The sequence below is a fragment of the Sander vitreus genome, chromosome 20 (assembly GCF_031162955.1).
Source record: "Sander vitreus isolate 19-12246 chromosome 20, sanVit1, whole genome shotgun sequence".
In the NCBI taxonomy this organism is placed as follows: Eukaryota; Metazoa; Chordata; class Actinopteri; order Perciformes; family Percidae; genus Sander; species Sander vitreus.
This window is the reverse complement of record NC_135874.1, coordinates 13779503-13798612: the sequence shown is the minus strand read 5'-3', so window position 1 is coordinate 13798612 and position 19110 is coordinate 13779503. Positions and strand designations below refer to the sequence as shown.

Below are 19110 nucleotides of genomic sequence, written 5' to 3'. Positions count from 1 at the left end.
TAGTCGAGTGATTGACAGTGGAGGGGCCGATAAATACAAACTTCAAACTATCAGATATTTAGAAAAGCATATTTTGTCAAGTGCCTTGGATGTCCACCATGTCATGTATTTTATTTTAAATTACAAAGTAACAATGTTTTTTTTTTTATAAGATGCCACATAAATTGAATCTCTGTTGTTCACAGTTTCTAACCCTTTCCTGTAAGCTTTGTCTAATCCTGTATCCAGGAGTCAATCCAAGTTAAGCATTTGGGATTTTACATGAATACGACAATTTGCTTTTATAGCATTTCTGCCACTATTGTTTTCCCAAAGTGCGCTGGTTCCTTGTGGTGATCAATTCTCCAGTACATCCCCTCTCTTACTCTTCCCTGCCTTCCTCTAAGAAAGTTAATAGGTTTAGGATTTGGCTTCAGATCTGCTTGTCCCCTTTGTGGCCACCGGAGGGAGTCCATGCAAGTACAGCAGTGGCCCTCCACAGGCTTGGATATAGGCCTACAGTAAATGTGCCATTAGTCATTCTTTTTTTCTTTGCAGTCAGTTAGAATTACAGTAACTACAATGACATGAAAAAATATATATATTTTCAGACTTTAAATCCCAATACAATAGTTGCCTGTGTGTATTAGTCTTGACCAGAGTGGAAAAGAAAGAATAAATAAAAACACTAGTGGATGGTGAATAGTTGTTGTTTGTCGACTAGGATATACTGTAGTGTCCCAAAATAAAATGTGTCACAATTTGATATGGTCTAGTGGTGATTGTCTTTGTCGTGCATTATTTAGGATGTCATACAAATACTAACTTGGACTTTTAACGTGCAAACAAAATAGTCATGTTAGTGTTTACGTGCTGGTGCTGTCATCTAGTGTCAGTAATCAGATATGGTCCAATGCAGGAGCATCAGATATCCTAATTAGATTTACAAACCCAGTGGCGGCTTTCAATGATGGATTGGATGTCTCCTTCAAAAATCCCCCCAAAAGTTTTAGATTACCTGCCTCTCAAATATTCATGACTCTCAAGGCAACATTTGCTGTCTTTTCATGGCAGCCACTGAAGTAGTTGGGTGTCCTCTAACTCCAGTTTTATGAGCAAACAAAAATACTGTGTATATGACAATGAGCAGTAAAATTAAAATATTCCTTACATTACCAAGCACACAGAGACATTGTTGGTTAAATTTAGTTTTTACTCTATCTCACTAGATTTTAAAAAGTGGGTGTTGCAACAAAGTCCCATGCACACTGGTAAAGGAAAAAACAAACAATTTTGTGATGGTGTTGTTGGTGATATTAAAAGATAAAATGCCCAAGTTAGTCTATGTTCCCAATGCTATTATTTTTTTTTTATTAAAACACAGCCAGTAAAAAATAAAAAATAAATAAAAATAAAAACTGACACGGGATCTTACGAGCAGCACTTTAACGCACCTTCAGCAGTGTACTGTCGGCGTGACGTCACATGTGCTCACCAGAGCACCGAGCACAGGGTGTCATCCAGACAGTCCGCAGCTCTGTCCGAAAGATAGACTGAGCAAGCTGAACTACTGCTGCTACAAGTACACATCCGTATGAGGGACTTAAAACTCATTCCTCTCGCCCTGATCGTAAATTTGACCCCCTGAACGTAAGTGTCCCTGCTTTTCTCTAACTTTTACACTTTTCAGCGAATAGAAACAGCCTGAAATAGCCTACTTTGTATTATCTTTACAGGTAACGTTACGTTGATGCAGTGAGTAGCCCACAGTTGCTGTAGTCTCATACATAGCCTACTGTATGCTAACAATACCTATAATATCATTTAATTATTAACAAGCATTGCCTGCATTATGATTAGTTTGCCAATCACTCCTACAGTAGGCCTAGTCATAATGGTTTAATTATAAGGGGCTCAGTACCGTTATTCTCTTGCACAGAATTAACGTGTTCAAATCCATTTAACTGTGAGGTTGTCTCGAATATATTTCATATGACTGTCTAATCTCCCTTGTGCTTAATTATAAAATTTCTGACATGTTGGCCTCCCCTCAGCCAATATTAACCCCTCTCAAACCAAAAATCTATCATCTCAATGTTTTATAAAGATGCACCTTTTGAAAGTGTGACCTGTCACATTTTTCTTCATCCTGTTGGCCTGTTGTCTATATCCAATGCATTTTCCATGACCCTTTTGCGTGGTAGAGAACAGGAAACAAGAGGCAGGAAACCAGGGGCGTGCTTGTGTGTCCTGCTCTCAGCCAGTGTCCATTCATTTGCATGTACATTTATGTTTCCTTTTCTCTGTACTGTATGGGTCTCTGTGTTTCATGGGATATGCGACACCCTGCTGATTTGCATTGTCTCCCAACTGATCACCGACTTTTATTTGTTGGGTTAGATCACACTTGAAGCATCTCACCTCCCTGTTTGGATTAGGGTCAAATACTAAGAGGATTTAGGGCTGCCGAGTCAAAGTTACTCATGAGATGTCTGTTTTGTTGAGAGAATTCAGTGAAGTAGACTTCCAGGCTGAAGGCCCTCTCCCTAAGTGATATACCAGATCATTTGAAAGTTTGCTTTTAAAGTAGCATGAGAATCCCAGAGCTCTTGGTACATTGCACAGTGCTGTAGACAGCAGATGTGTTGTGTATGGTACTGAGTTTGCAGCAGGCCAACATAGACTGCTCTTGGTGTATGGCAAATATTGTAAGCATAATTCTTTTCTTATTTTTACAGTATAATGGGATATTTAAATCATAGCAAGATGTGTGTAGTCATTTAGGCTTTTGGTGGTCATGTACTTTTGAAAAGAGTGTATATTATGGACATTCTGTATTAAACTTGGACTGAAGTAGGTAACTGTGGGAAAGCTTTGTGGTTGTCAGTCATCTAACAAAGACTCTTGAAGATCCCCCGAAGCCTTGATCTCACATTTGAAGATAACAGGTTGGGGAAGTAATCTTCCCTATCCTCCCTCCTTCTGGTGCATTTTTTAAACCCCTGGTTCATGTTTAAATGTGGTTTGATAACCAAATGATCACCACTGCCAAAATAGTATATGGCATCCATGTAGTGTACACACACAGGTGTAAGTTTCTAAAAGTTACAGATGGGGCCTTTTCACTTGTTGCAGCCAGCTATAGTAAATGTAGAGTCAGATTTGTGTATTGACATTAAGTGACTGTAGCTTGCATTCTAGCATTAAAGCAATCGGCTGGCTCTGCTTTCTACAACCAAGGTTTAAGAAGCTTCTAGTAGCTTATTAATACATTTTTGCTATTATGGATCCAACAGATTGCATTTAGAAGTTTGCCTCTCTCTAGTGTATTGGTTGAGTTTTTTGTTCTAATTTTGGCCTTGTCGTGGGTTGGCCTTTTTTATGTGTGAAATCATCCTCAGCTGTTGGCCCAACCTGGGCAAAGACATATATTGTAAACAAAGATTATTGCTATATTTATGCATGAGCCATATAATAATGAATGCCATGTGTCTTACCTTACATTCACTTTCAGTGGAAGCAGTGATAACATTCAGCCCTGCTTTGCTCAATTAAAGATGATTTACTTTAAATGCAAACCAGGTTGTGTTGTTACAAGTTGTTACATATTTAATACATTCTTATAGCCTATTTGGTTCTTTTTCATTTGCAAAGGTGCAGAGAGGTACTCCAAAACCATCCTTCTTTTGTTAAAATTTCTAACATAGGCCTAGCTGTATTCTCTCTCCAGAAATAACACATTTGAGTAAACGTTATTTAGAACATACAGACTCATGGTTTTGCTGGGACAACAGTTCTCCAACAGCTGTAGCTTATATCTCCATTTTAATGGGTTTACCACTTAAACCTTGTGTTTATTCATAAAGTATTTCAGTTTTTTGTCAACTGAGCTGTAAAAGTAAGATCACAAACAACATCACACATATGATATGAACAGAACATTGTGGTCCTGCCTCATCTAGGTCCAAAAGAAATACAGAAAAGCAGCTGGGTACCCAATTCAATACTTTGGAGGCACCGTCCGAATTGCCTCTAAAGTATCGAGTATCGAAAAATGCCTCATCATTCAATACCCAGTTTCAATACATAAGGAGTAAATCCCATCAGGGTCAGTGAGACAGTAAGCATACAGCATGCTTCTACCAAGATCTAATAATGCTGGTGATTGGCTGTCTAACGTTACACGTCGTAGAGACATGCAGGAAAAACTAAAAAAAGAGAAGAGATATGTGCCGTAATGTGCAACGTTGTAATTTTTATAAAATTGGTATAGAAAAAATCGTTAAGGAACCGGTATCAAAGTCACGGTATTTGTTTTGATACCAGTAACGGACATTTTTGAACGATATACCCCGCCCTACTATAGTCCATCCCTTGGTTGGATCCACCATTATGCTGAGTTGATGTACCTGTTGAACTTTGAGTCCTTGTTGAAGTCTGCTTTAGCACTTTCCAGCATCTATCCTCTCTTACATTTGACCTCAATCCCTAAAGCTAATGGGATACTCGGGCATAACAACAGCACTTCTACTTTGAATAACTATGTGGTTGTAGGATTAACTGGCAAGAATATAATATATAATAAAAAATCTTTGACATTGTCATTGTCAAAAGATTCGGACGGAATAATCCACTTGGTTTTGCTCTGAATCTGCCAAGGTCTAACTGCTGATGTTAATTACAGAAGGAAGTTGTACAATTTTAACATACAGTTAAATGTATAAAGCTATGTGTTTTGGCAAAAATAACATGGTTAAAAGAGCCATCTGCCGATATGTTGTTGTCTTAGTTTGACTTCCAAATTATACACAGATGGTTGATGGAACTTTGAACTGTCTAATTGGGAGTTAGTTGCATAATAGTCAGTATGCAGAAAGTACTATACAAGGTATAGTTCACCCCAAGATGTCATAGTTTGATAGCATTGTCTCAGGATTATCTGCTGTAGCTTGGACATTGCACGGTCCAAACATACACTGACAGACCTGAGATGCTTCAAAATGGATTGTTTGGCTGCGCACTTTATGTCAGGTTACTTGGGGTAGTGTTGTCCTCACTAGAGATCGCAGGACTCCCTCCAGTCGTGTCCCAGTGAAAAATCCTGTAATCCATCAGAAGGAGGAATAACAAGTTAAAGTGAAGCAGACAGCATCAGTGGGGCACATTAGTAGATTCCAGTCATATTTAACTACTTTGATATTAGCCTCCATGTCAAGTAAAAGCTAATGTTTACTGACAAAACAATTGTTGCGTTAAAAGGATTTTCATGACTTACTTTGGTGAAGAGTCTGTGCTGTGGGGTATGAAGGGATATTAAAGGACTAAGGAAAATGCTGCCATGCAAATCAGGATCAGGTGCTCAACAATAAAACAGTGACACTGAGAAATTACCCTCACAGGGGATGATTGTTTTCTTAAAGTAGTGGTTAATTTAGCAGTGCTGTCATCAACGTTTGTTTGTCAGCTGTGAAGAAAAAGTGAAATACATATTGTGTAGCTAATACAAGCCCTGGGGAGCAGGCAATGGCACCAGCTTAGAAGCAAATTCAGTTTGTTTGAAGTACTACAGTAAGAATGCAAAACTGTGTTTGGTTCTTTGCATAATGTATTTTAAACCACACATGTACTTTGCTTTATTCATGTTGCCTCTCTTCCCCTTTCTGTCTCTCCCAGTTGTGTGGTCGTGCTGGACTGGAGGTAAGCCATGGAGGATGGGAAACCAGTGTGGGCGCCCCACCCCGCCGATGGGTTCCAGCTGGGGATGATAGTTGACATAGGAGCTGACACGCTCACCATCGAATCACTAAACCAAAAGGGCAAGGTGGGTCATCACACATACTAACACACAGGCACATGCACACATGCAGGCTTTCTATGTACAGGCAAAGTTAAGTCCAACTGGGAATATGGGTGAGGGGCTGGTGCTTGTTCTCCTTTCATGTGGCTCATGGTTGATATGAGAATTGTTTATTCATTGAGTGGTTCACATACGTTGGGTGTTGCTTGCCTAATATCAGGAGAGTTCTCACAACATACACAAATGCATACATTCTTAAGCTCATCTACTGTACACAACTTTCATGGAGAATTACAATGTCATGTGTAAGAAACAAAATCTTGTATTTTCTGTAATTTTGTCGCAGTCTGTCTGGAGTGTGCGATTATCGGTAGAAAGGCGCAACAGTGTGTAAAATATGAGAAACGTGAGAGACCACATGTACAGAGGCATGAATAAATAAAGAGAGCAGCAGCAGGTGTGCTGATAGTGTTGCCTAGAGGGAGAGCTGCTCATTAGGAGGTAAAGGCCACCTGTTACACCTGAGCCGTCACGTGTCCCCCAGCTACTGATGTGTCTGATGTTTACAACAGACATGTACTGTACTCTAGCAGTTGCCTCTGCATTTGTTTAGTTCGAAGTGTTTTCGCATTGCAATCCAGTCTGAAGGTACAATATTTTGAAGTTTTTACTTCACACCTCACATCCTCAAGATGTCACCACTTACAAGAGACCTGCTGAATCAAATTTCCATTAGAAATTATTTTTTATAACTGACAGATAATGGCATAATATTAAGACTCAAAATACACTGAGCTGTAGAACATGTAAATGAGATTGCAGTGAGACTTGTTTGGAATACATGTGAACTTTGAATGATCATGATCAGTTTATTGCAGGGCATACACTCTATCCCATTCAGTAAAGCAATGAAAGCCTCATTGAGTATCTTTTTACTGCAGTGTGGAGCTCATTAGTGCCTCAACTCGGTACACAACCCTCAGCCTAACTGCCTCTTCTTCTTTGTCAATTTTATTTGTTAGACATTTCTCACATGGTTGCTATTGTGAATGGGCATGTCCAGATTGAGCCAATGTACTGTAGCAGGCACACAAAGCAGATTCTGTTTATGCTTGCAGCCTGTTTGCGGTAATAAACCATGCATCACAGCACAGACTGGGGCACACTCGCACACACAAGCAGTAGTATTGATATAAGGAGTGTAATGGACATGTAAAGGGAGAAAAATAGGGTTTATTATTGCTGTATACTGTAGGGAATAACCAGACGCAGTCATTGTTCTGCTTCAATCATGCCACTTGGTCTGATTGATTGTTTAAATGTTGAGAGTGGAGTTTGGTTGTTTTTAATAATAAAGTGACTTGATTGGTTCCTAAAAGATCAGCACAGAGCACCACCATTGTCTCTTCTCAACCACACACACACACACACACACACACACACACACACACATACACACTCAGGTGTTCAGATCAGGTTGCTCCCACCAAATTATTCATTATCCTGCCATGTCTTCCCTTGTTTCTCTCACAGCCGGCTTGTTCCATTGAGTTTATTTCCATTTACTCAGACTCTTAAACAATAGAGTAAGAATATCAGTAACTAATTTAGCCTGGGAACATGTTTCTCCAGTCATCATTACTGTGATCTTTAACCATGATAAATGATTAATGTTTATGCATTCTTGCTTAGCTTTTTGTTATGCCCTAATATGTCTCCCCCTTTTTTGGTGGTGCTAATAAACATTTGTTTTGTGTCATAAGCTTTTCAAAGAACACTGAATAATCTTGTGCATAAAGTTGGCAGGGATAAATAGAGACAGTGCCACTTGTAGCATGTCTATCTATCCTGGAAATGACATCATGTGAATGTTATAATAATGAAAACTGTTTGCGTTGCAGACCTTTCTTGCTCCGATGAGCCAAGTCTTCCCAGCAGAGGATGATGTCAACAAACATGTAGATGACAACTGTAAGTCAACACACAGTTGGCTGTTCATTTTTACAATCATGTTGTTATTTGTAACAATGTCTATTTTATTTGTCTGGTTTGTTTGTTCCTCTGTTTCCAGGTTCCCTTATGTACTTAAATGAAGCCACTCTTCTCAACAATGTCAGAGTGCGGTACAATAAAGACCACATCTATGTATGTTTTCTTCTCCTTCTCTACTAGTCTGCATTTGCACAAGTTTAAATCCTTTATGTGCTCCTGCAATGGCTTAAAGTCCCTACTATCCAGTTGCATCATAAGGAGATACAGTAACAGGTTGGAGGACAGCAGGAGAAAGGATCTCTGTCCTTGTTTCCCTGGGGGAGAAGTACCAGGTGGTAAAGAGGGAAGGGGAAGCTAGAGAAGGGTCACAAAGTCAGACAGGCAAACCCAATCCTGATCGCAGTCGCTCACTTAGGAAACGAGGGGCAGCTGGTAGATGGGAAAAGCAAGACAGGGAAACAAGTTAAGGTGTGTCCCAGCAGCATTCACTGGGCTCGTTTTTTTGCCTCCGTAGTCTCTCATTATTCAATAACTCACATGTATTTGTGCTATTTATTAACTTTCTCTAAATGCAGTGAGACTAGTCATGTCTGTATTTATATCTCTTACAGACTTATGTGGCCAATATCTTGATAGCTGTGAATCCTTACTATGACATCCCCAAACTTTATGGACCTGACGCCATTAAGTCGTACCAGGGGAAGTCACTGGGAACTCTGCCACCTCACGTCTATGCTATAGGTGAGAGCTCACTACTAATCACTGTTAAGACAGGGGGTACATATGTAACAAGCAGTGATATTATAAAAAAAACGTTTTGTCTTATGTCTTAGCCGACAAAGCCTACAGGGACATGAAGGTTCTCAAGATGAGCCAGTCCATCATAGTGTCTGGTGAATCTGGTGCTGGAAAGACTGAAAACACTAAGTTTGTCCTCAGGTATGAGTGGGAATCATCCCACATCTGTATTGCCCTTCATACTCTCCTTTGGTCCTCTCCCTTCTGATTGTGTGTTCACACAGGATATACGTAAAGTGGTGTTGCAAATCAAATTGTCCCCTCTTTTTCCAAATCAAGACATTTTTACCACTGTACCTTAACTGCACCACATTGAGAGTTAGCCTTGGAAATATCTCCCGAAAAAATAATGAACAGTAAAGGTGGTAATACAACATTAAACTGAATACAATTGCCAATTAAACTAGCAAAAATGTAGCTGCTTTGCAAGGGAAAGCTGTTGTAGTAATCTTTAACCTCTGTAAACTGTGGATTAGGTTTTAGTGTGAGTGTCTTTTTGTCTTTTAAACTTTATTTTTAATCTGTTTACGATACATATTCATCACTGTTGATGTCATCCTGTAGATATCTCACTACAACATACGGAAGTGGTCAAGATATTGACGAGAGAATTGTAGAAGGTAATATGAACCAAAAACTACCAACTACTAACTAGCTAGTAACTAAACTTAGCACAAAAAGTAAGGAAATTTGTGTTTGGTAGATTATTTCTCTGTGGTAACAATGCTTTTTGGCAATACATCTTATACTGTTGGAAAGCCTGTTTAGTTCCCTTACAAATGGTGCCCCATTTGTAAGGAACATGCATTTGTGGGATGAGCACCAGCGCTGAGTATGTGGGTTGCGCCCATGAAAAATTTGCCAAATCTTCTCTGCCAATGCCAAACAGCTTATTCTGCCATTGACTCGTTTGGTGTTTGGTGGATTGGATGATTGAAGTTTGAAGAAACAAGATATATTGGCAATTGAACAATTTATTCATTTAAAAAACAGGAGCCTTAGTAGCGTGTGGAAGAACCATACACAGCCACAACAGCCTGGCACCTCCTCCTCATGCTGGTCACCAGTCTGGTCACACACTGCTGTGGGATGGCATCCCATTCTTCAACCAGCAGTCCTGACCTCAAACCCATTGAACACTTGTGGGATCAGCTTGGACGTGCTGTTCGTGCCAGAGTGACCAACACAACCACGTTAGCTGACTTGCGACAAATGCTGGTTGAAGAATGGGATGCCATCCCACAGCAGTGTGTGACCAGACTGGTGACCAGCATGAGGAGGAGGTGCCAGGCTGTTGTGGCTGTGTTTGGTTCTTCCACACGCTACTGAGGCTCCTGTTTTTTAAATGAATAAATTGTTCAATTGCCAATATGTCTTGTTTCTTCAAACTTCAATCATCCAATCCACCAAACACCAAACGAGTCAATGGCAGAATAAGCTGTTTGGCATTGGCAGAGAAGATTTGGCAAATTTTTCATGGGCGCAACCCACATACTCAGCACTGGTGCTCATCCCACAAATGCATGTTCCTTACAAATGGGGCACCATTTGAAAGGGAACTAAACAGGCTTTCCAACAGTATAAGATGTATTGCGAATAGGCATTGTTACCACAGAGAAATAATCTACCAAACACAAATGTCCTTACTTTTGTGCTAAGTTTAGCATTGTGATCCTGATTCTGTTTTTCAAATTTCAAATCTCAGCAAATCCCCTTCTTGAGGCCTTTGGAAATGCAAAGACAGTCCGGAATAATAACAGCAGTCGCTTTGGGAAGTTTGTGGAAATCCACTTCAATGAAAAGGTAATAGATTGTCACTGATTATGTTCTAGGTTGGTCTATAATTTGCTTTGTGTGGACCATGAATTTTAAAATCTGATTTTAAGACCCAATTCTTTTCTTGTGTTCCCAGAATGCAGTTGTGGGTGGATTTGTCTCCCATTACTTGCTAGAGAAGTCGAGGATTTGCATGCAAAGTAACGACGAGAGGAATTACCACATCTTCTACAGGCTGTGTGCCGGAGCATCCGAGGACATAAAGAAGAAACTGCACCTGGACTCTCCGGACAGCTTCAGGGTCAGTGGGCTTAGGCAGTGTCATATATACACACTATACTGTATTGTGAGCCAAGATCATTTCAACTGTGGAATAAAACTGAGGCGCTATAGTATTTTTTCAAAGCGACAGAAATCATTTTCTAAGCTGTTTTTTACGTGATTAAATGGACTTTACTATTTTTTCTTAGTAGTATACATTGGTTGGCAGTTCTATGGAAGACCACTAGATGTCACAGAAGCTTGTTTTTAGTAATGTCAAGGGGTTCTCCCTCAAAATCCCTTCAGTCACAAAATATTTCTCAATTGAATTATTTCCCTTTTAAATGCAATGATCAACTCAGCAGGGGCAAATTCGGGGGACATAAAGGTGTTTACCCCAGCCTTTATTGTCTTCTACATGCTCTACAAAACAACACTTAACGGAACAACAAGCAGCTCAAGCTGTTCCTTTAGATGTTTATCATAGTGTCATTATATCAGGTCCCTGAGGTGACACCCACATCAACAGAGGCAATTACTTCATGTGATCCACTACTAGTCAGCTGTAGAGCAATATCGGAAGACAACAAAGTAAATCTTTTAGACGATGAAAATCAATACAGATATCCCCACTAGGTTTGCTTGCCACCACGACTGAAATGCATTTATACTGTGTCTGAATTTCAGTTATCAAAACACTGATTACGTTTGAATGTATTTAAGAGGATTTTTCTCCGTTGCAGTACCTGAACCGAGGATGCACCAGATACTTTGCCAGCAAGGACGCTGATAAACAAATCATGCAGAACCGCAAGAGTCCCGAGGTAATGTCCCGTTCTGTTCTGGCTTACTCACTATAACCCAATGCATAATTATTTTTGGACAGTTTGGTGTTACATTTGCCTACTGTATGTCAAGGACAACAAAGGATGTATTGTAATGCAACGCTTTTGGATTCTTTCCTGTGCAATCAATCCTTTAGCTAGATGTACATTATTCTTTTTCCAATAATGATGAGCAAGCAATGACTGATAGCAAATCCCAGACACATATTCGAGGGAAATTGGCTGCACATGTGAAAGGATATACAGGAACTAGTCAATAATAATATTTCATGCAAGATATGTGTTTAGGTCTGTGTATTTGATGAATTATGTATGACATGAAAAAGAACCAGTGTCTAAAGGCCTGCAGGAGATGTGTAATAATTATCATGAAACAATTAGAAGAGGGTGACATGTTGGTCTCTCAGGGACTAATTATACATGTGCATTTTACTCCTTGTTTTCTAAGATAGAATAATATCTTCTTTTATGCTAATCAAAGTTTCAGGAAAATCAGGCGAAATAGTGGTAAGCAAAGGAGATGCTTTCAGTTCTCTGTTAATGCTTTACTCGTGGATTTGTTAAGCCTAGTACATGAAGAGAAGGGCATGATTGAAACTTTTTTTTTTTTACTTTAGAGGCCAATCGTAACCTCTGTTCTTTAATCTTTTTTTGTAATCCACTCTTATTTGTGTGTTTGCACTGAATTTTTGTAATGTTTTTTTCAGAGGCAGCTGGGGGTTCTCGTGTTCCATTTATACTTTTTATATTTATAAGAAGCATTATTTTAGACGAATTAGAACGAATTTAGAACTGAAAGAATTTTAATGAAATAAAGTGCTACAGTATATTAAATGTGAAAGGGTCTTTATTTAACATTCTTTCCATGTGCTTACAAAATATAACAATAACAGTGACTAATGACTTAATGATTGAAGCAATGTAAGTTGTGTGGTTGTGTAATTGTTAATATGTTGCTAATTAAGTAATTGTGCATCTGTGTATCCTTCTCCTTGTCTGTGTTAAATAGGACAATAAGGTGATTTTACTTTTCCTATCAGTGCATTGTGCTGCCTGCTTTTTATCCTGTGTTTTCCTAAAGTTAACACTGAGGCTCTCAGGTTTTACATGCTGCTGTTTGTAGTCCAACAGGAAATAAGGGTGCATGCTTCCTCTTGCATCTGCATGTGTCTGTCAGGTTTGGGTGGTGTTGGGGCTGGATGGTGCTTAGATACAATACACTACAATGGACTACTTAGCTTTTTTTCAGTCATACATTACAGGCTGCACAATTATTTGATATTTCCCATAGTTTACAGATAGTTAAAGATTGACATTTAGTTTTTTGAAAATAGTCAACACATAAATACAACATTAATAAAAAGGTGCAATTAAAGCCTTTTGTTTTTCTCAATACAAAAACTGTGAAGGGTCTTATCTTACAGAATAATCAGGAGTATACATTCCGTAATAATTGTGCAGCGCTTGTTAATTATCACTGAATAATCTTGATTCCTAATGAATCTTGAAGTGTTCTGAATTTTCTTTAATTGTATTCTACAGTACTTGTTGAGTCATTTGGAGACAAAGCTACCGTAGCAGAGCAGCCTTAGGTCATAGTGCTTGCTGTGTGCTGCTGGTGGAGGCTATTTTAACACATGTAAAATGTTTTGGTTTGTTGAAATGGCAACGTCTTTGTTATAGTTTAGGCTGTCCCCTACAATTCAACTTAAGATCATATCAGATCAGTATTTATGAACAATTTAATGATGTTGCTAAAACATAGAACACGCAAACACAGATTGTCAATCGTGAATTGTGTCTTCATGTTTGAGTAAATCACGATTTAAATTGAATTCTCACACATCTCTACTTTTTCTGACTCACTTGTGTTTTTTGTAGCATCTACAGGTCGGCGCTCTGAAGGACCCTCTTCTTGACGACCAGGGTGACTTCAGCAGGATGTGTGTGGCCATGAAGAAGATTGGGCTGGACGACACTGAGAAGCTGGACCTGTTCAGAGTGGTTGCTGGCGTTCTGCATCTGGGCAACATTGACTTTGAAGAAACAGGGAGCTCCTCAGGTGAGACAGATGCTGTAGTTATAAATATTTACGATTCTCAGTATTTCGAAAGATTTTGTAGTTTTTGTGTGTGTAGTACTCTTTTGTTTGTCTTTACAGACACATGCTTATAACTGTTCATGCAAACCCCCAAGGTCTTCTATTTTTTCAGCTTTTCTGCTGCCAGAAATAAGAAAAAATGTTCCTTTATTCCAGAGGATTCTTCCCTGAAAAGGCCTACTTGGCAACAGGGGTCAAAACATGAATTGTCAAATCCTTATGAAAGCAGCTCATTTAATTTTCTTTTGAAAAGTAAGTTTTTTCAATAAATGTGAGAATATAGAATTCCACATATGTGCATTACAGTATTAGATCAATGAAAAATATTGAACAATTGATCTGCTGTCCTTTGATGTTACCACTATTTCCCTCCAGGGATTAATAAAGGTTTATCTTAAATGGTGGAGAGAGAACCAATGTTACCCTGGTAACCATGATCCTGTCTCTCTCTATCTGTGTGTCTGTACAATCAAAGTATATGTGGATTAAATAAGTGTACTTTGAAGCTCAGCCATTCACAGTTACAAGTTTTTAACCTTCATTCTCCCACCTACATATATGACTATAAGACGTATTTCTGCTTATTTTTCGTCGGTACCAAGAATATTTTGTAGCTTTGTAGCTGTGTCCCCATTGTGAGGTAATTTAGAAAGTATGGCTGATACGAAGGGAGAGAAACCGTTTCAGAACCACAGATTGTAATCGGCTTGTGTGGGTTTCAGGTGGTTGTGTCCTGAAGAATCAGTCAGGCCAGACTCTGGAGTACTGTGCTGATCTGCTGGGTCTGGACCAGGATGATTTGCGTGTCAGCCTCACAACCAGGGTCATGCTCACTACAGCAGGGGGCGCCAAAGGAACAGTTATCAAGTAAGGACAACAGCACTCTTGAAAGCACTTCAAAGACCTGTGACTTTTTAGCAACTTTTTTTTTGTTGAGAAAGAATTATCCTCGTAGTTCCTTCAGAAGTCACTGTCACAGTGAATGACAAATGAACTCTGTGTGAAGGCAGTGAATCCATGATAGTTCTGGAAATAGCTCATAATCCTAGACAGATTAACCAACTAGAATTTAATCGACATGGGCAGTGGCGAGGCAGTTGCTGCTGTACTGATTGGTACTATGCTGCAGTATTAAGAGAAGTATTAAGGTGTTCTTTATTGTGCAAGTCGATGTGATTAAATCCTGATACTGAATCAAGCCTTTTATTTTGAGTGATCTGTGTCTCTGTCTAAATCACTCACAGCAAACTCCAGACACATAACACAAATGTAGAGGGAGGGTGTGGTGACTTCTTGCAGGTTAAGAAGAGAATGTGGTGCAGTATTATTGGCACTGCTTCTCTGTACTTTGGTGATAATGTGGTGTTTGAGTGATGGGGCCAGGTTTGATAGATGAATATTTCAGGAGGGCCAGATGCTGGCCTGGCCTGGAAGTGTTTTCTCCACATAAATAATGCAGCCTGTATCTGAGGAGGCAGGGGAGCATGGCCACAGTACAGTAAAGGCTTGGTGTTTTGGGAGCAGGTGGAGCGAAAGGGGCCTGGCTTTGTCATTAAGCCCCAGACAGATCCACCCTACCCCCAGATTGAGGGTTAAAGGGAGGGGTGGTGGATGTGATGGTATCAGGCAGTCTCTTACTAGTGTGCATATTAAACATTGCAATGGATGAAAATGCCAGTCACTGAGATGAATTGTAAGGATCTCATGTGCTTTTTAAGACTTACCAAGTTTAACTGATGTAATAGTGAAATGGAGAAAAAAATGCCTATTCTCTGGCTGAATAGGGTACCTTAGCCTTGTCATAGATAGCCTATTCCTCTTTGTAATGGATGAGTTTTTTTTTTCTTATGAGGACTTGGTAGGTTGAATATCAAAAGAAAAAGTGGGTAAGGATCTATCATAACAAGGGATAGACCTTTTCATTTAAAATTCCCCTCCTTCCCAGCTGGGACAGGTGAGTTGAACTCTGGGCCACTGTGGAGCTGCACTTTGTCCATACAGTCAACCCCTCTGTAATTATTTAAAAATAAATTGTGTTAAAGCGCCATTAGAGAGTCAAGTAGAGTTCAAGGTTCATATTTTAGTTTTGATACCTCATCTTTGGCTGAGAAACCCTCTTTTTAAAACAATCGCCTAACTTGACTAGAGAGATCAAAAGGGGGATCTATGCAGCAAAAAAGTGTCACGTCAACACAGTTAAAGTTTTGCTGCCACATGAAAATTGGGTTGATTAGGGAAAAAAAATAAAAGCGAGAGGTTCAATAAGAGACTAGCACGTCCCAGTTTCAGACTGTCTCTCACTACCCCACTTTGTGTGTCCCTGCAGGGTGCCTCTAAAGGTGGAACAGGCAAACAATGCCCGCGATGCCCTGGCCAAGGCAGTGTACAGCCGCCTCTTCGACCATGTTGTTAAACGAGTAAACCAGTGTTTCCCCTTCGAGACTTCCTCCAACTTCATCGGAGTGTTGGACATCGCTGGGTTTGGTAATAGAATGCAGCTTCAAGTTTCAATGAAACTTAATACATACAATGTGTAGATTAAGCCTAACATGACTGATAACATAGCAAAATAAATATAAATAAAAGCATAGACAGACTGAAAATATGGATTTCTGCAATTTCCCAGACTGACTGAATTTTGTCATTGGTTTGTTTAGAATTCAGTCCACTAGAGAGACCCTTGTCTGTGCAGCATGTTTCTTAATATGAGTACCCTAATGCATACACACCCACTTCATTACCAGGGCTCTTGCTTGAGAATTAATTTCCTCCGACTGCATAATTTTTCTGTCTTTTGTTGTTTTCCCTTCTCTTAGAGTATTTTGAACACAACAGCTTTGAGCAGTTCTGTATCAATTACTGCAATGAGAAACTGCAGCAGTTCTTCAACGAGCGTATTCTGAAAGAGGTGGGTGAGCAATGTGTAGACCAACATGATTTGGTGTGGTTTACTTCTTTATCCTGGGAAACTTGCCATGTCATGTCACTCACAAACCAAACTCACTGACTCTTTCCCGAGCCAGGACTAAGCTTCTTCTGTCTTTCTCATCTCCATTTTCTCATTTATATTTTCCCTCCGTGTCTCCTGCGCTCGCTCATTAGAATGCTAATTTCTCAGGGGACATGATGAGGCGTGTTTCTCTCCTGTGATCTCTTAACGTTATTCTCTTACAAGGTCTCTAATTAAGGTGCCACAATTCTGATTTAAGCCTCTTTATCATTATCTAAATAATGTACTGTTGTTGGTTTGCTGTTTTTTTGTTGCTTTTCGAGGTGGATGCTGTTCTGAAGCCACTCAGAAATAATGTCATTATTTTTCTTTTTAGTTTAGATTTTTGACGTTTGGCCTTGTCTGTGCAGGAGCAAGAGCTGTATCAAAGGGAAGGCCTGGGAGTGAATGAGGTGCATTATGTTGACAACCAGGACTGCATAGGTAAGATGGTTGTTAACATTACTCTAGGCAACCTGTTTATCCTCAAACTCTGCAGCTTTAACATTTCACTACTTCTCAAAATGTAACTATTTACCTGAAAAATGTCGCTGTTGAAAATAAAAATATATCTCAGCCTTGGATACTACAAAATAAAAGTAAAAAAAAAACATAATGCAGGACTGATAAGCTGATGTCTCACGTGAGCTGGTTTGGGACTGGAGCTGGTGTAGGAATGTGTGTATTATTATCTACTTGTATCTGTACCTTGATTGATCTTCGGAAGTGAAAAACAGGACCATCGATTGACACTCAGGGGCATGATGAAGTTCGGCCTTTGAGGGCATGTGCTGCAAAACACAAAATGCGTCTGTCTGTTTAGCCCCACACACCATAAGTGTACTGAGGTTGGTTAAAGTGTCACAGCTCATAGCTCATAGCTCTGGGCTACACGTCAGAGCAGCGAAAATACACCTGTTGGGCACAAAAATACAGACTTCTCATTATCCAAGGAGATTACATATCCATGTGTCTGAATTAAGCAAGCATGATGAGTATTTGTGGGTTTTATGGCCTCTTTTGTGCAAAATTACACCCCCTTGTTTTTGTTGTGTCTGTTCTCGAATGAATCCTCGAAATAATGGAACGAAGTAGTCAGTGTATCAAGGTAAAGCAGTTTGATTTGTATTTCAAAGGCTGTGATTATTCAGGTGGAGGTTAACTGACAGCCGTGAATAACATTTATGACTTGCAAATGACCGTTTGGGTTAGCCATTAATTCATTCATCAATCTTCACGATTTATGCACATGTGCTTGTTCATGCAAATTTTTTTCTGAGGTCCTTGGCTATTAGATTATATTCCAAACAGCATGCTGCATGAATAATTCAGATATATGGCTAAATGAGCATCCTGATGAACATGTTTTTTGCCTTGAATATTCACATCCAGGAACAGTAAACAGATGAAATTTCAAATAAATGGCATACTCATAAACTAAATGTTTAGTGCTTTTATAACTTTTGTATAATAATGGCCACTGCTTCCCAACTCACCCTGCTAAATACCCTAATACAAATTTGTGTGTTCTGTTTTCGTCCTTGAAAAAGTCTGTAAATATTTGATGTTTGGAAATATTGACAGTTTGGACATGTTAAGGTTTTGTCAACTAACATGTAGCATCTTAGGCATTAGTTTTCATACTAGTGCTTCCCTGCACATTGTAGAGATGGACTTAAACATGAATCATAATAATCCAATCAAGAAAGGAGCCAAGGCACTCGTCTTTTATGAAAAATGTATATAAAATGCCTTTAATGCATCTGGCACATTCTAAATAGAATAAGATAAAAACAACTTCTCGAAGAAGGATGGACGCCGAAACGCGTTCTATTTAGAATGTGCCAGATGCATTAAAGGCATTTTATAGATATTTTTTGTAAAAGATGAGTGCCTTAGCTTCTTTCTTGATGTCTATTGGATTTGTCCATGCTCCCTACTAAAGAGCACCGCCTTTTTATCACTAATATAAGTTCCAAGAAGCTCTCCAATCTCTTCTGTTCTTCATGAATCATAATAATATTGCTGATACACATATAATTGTTGTTTCCAGACCTAGTGGAAGCAAAGCTGGTGGGAATTCTGGACATTTTGGATGAAGAGAACCGTCTCCCTCAGCCCAGCGACCAACACTTTGCACTGGCTGTTCACAGCAAGCATAAAGACCACTTCAGACTGACGGTCAGACCTCTTAGCTGTGCTCTCTGTCCCTCTCCCTCCCTCTCTCGCCTTTTTCTATGTTTCCTATTCTCTCGCTCCTCTCTTTGCTTTCTCTCCAGCATGCTGCTTTTATTCTCTTTCTTTGTCCACAAAGTTCTTTTGTGAGACCAGGCAGCGGTGTAACTGCACATTGGTTTTGTCATTGTGATCATTTTTACTCTGCCTGTTTGTAACTGCAGTTTTGTGAATGACGCACAGTCCTGATCCCTCCCTTTGTCTCTGTCGTTGTCGCTTTTGTCCGTCACTCTCACCCTGTATCTCTGCAAGCATGAAATCCTTTTACAAATGTAGCCTAGACACTAATTCAAGTTTAAGATTAGAGTTGGCTTGCTGCAGCCACACTCTACTGCAG

The 19110-nt window shown here is 39.5% G+C and overlaps 1 protein-coding gene across 1 annotated transcript in view; it reads left to right on the top strand.

The window, feature by feature from the left end:
* The first annotated feature begins 1484 nt into the window (after nt 1-1484).
* The window catches only part of myo6b (myosin VIb), a 36593-nt gene continuing 18967 nt past the window's right edge, over nt 1485-19110 (top strand). The window contains exons 1-16 of the mRNA XM_078277851.1: nt 1485-1629; nt 5653-5800; nt 7678-7747; nt 7848-7921; nt 8380-8509; nt 8602-8707; nt 9131-9186; nt 10272-10369; nt 10479-10643; nt 11347-11427; nt 13330-13510; nt 14272-14416; nt 15876-16033; nt 16366-16457; nt 16910-16982; nt 18592-18719. Of these exons, the coding sequence (XP_078133977.1) occupies nt 5684-5800; nt 7678-7747; nt 7848-7921; nt 8380-8509; nt 8602-8707; nt 9131-9186; nt 10272-10369; nt 10479-10643; nt 11347-11427; nt 13330-13510; nt 14272-14416; nt 15876-16033; nt 16366-16457; nt 16910-16982; nt 18592-18719 (1674 nt within the window). The 5' untranslated portion in view covers nt 1485-1629; nt 5653-5683. The remainder of the gene's footprint in view (nt 1630-5652; nt 5801-7677; nt 7748-7847; nt 7922-8379; nt 8510-8601; nt 8708-9130; nt 9187-10271; nt 10370-10478; nt 10644-11346; nt 11428-13329; nt 13511-14271; nt 14417-15875; nt 16034-16365; nt 16458-16909; nt 16983-18591; nt 18720-19110) is intronic.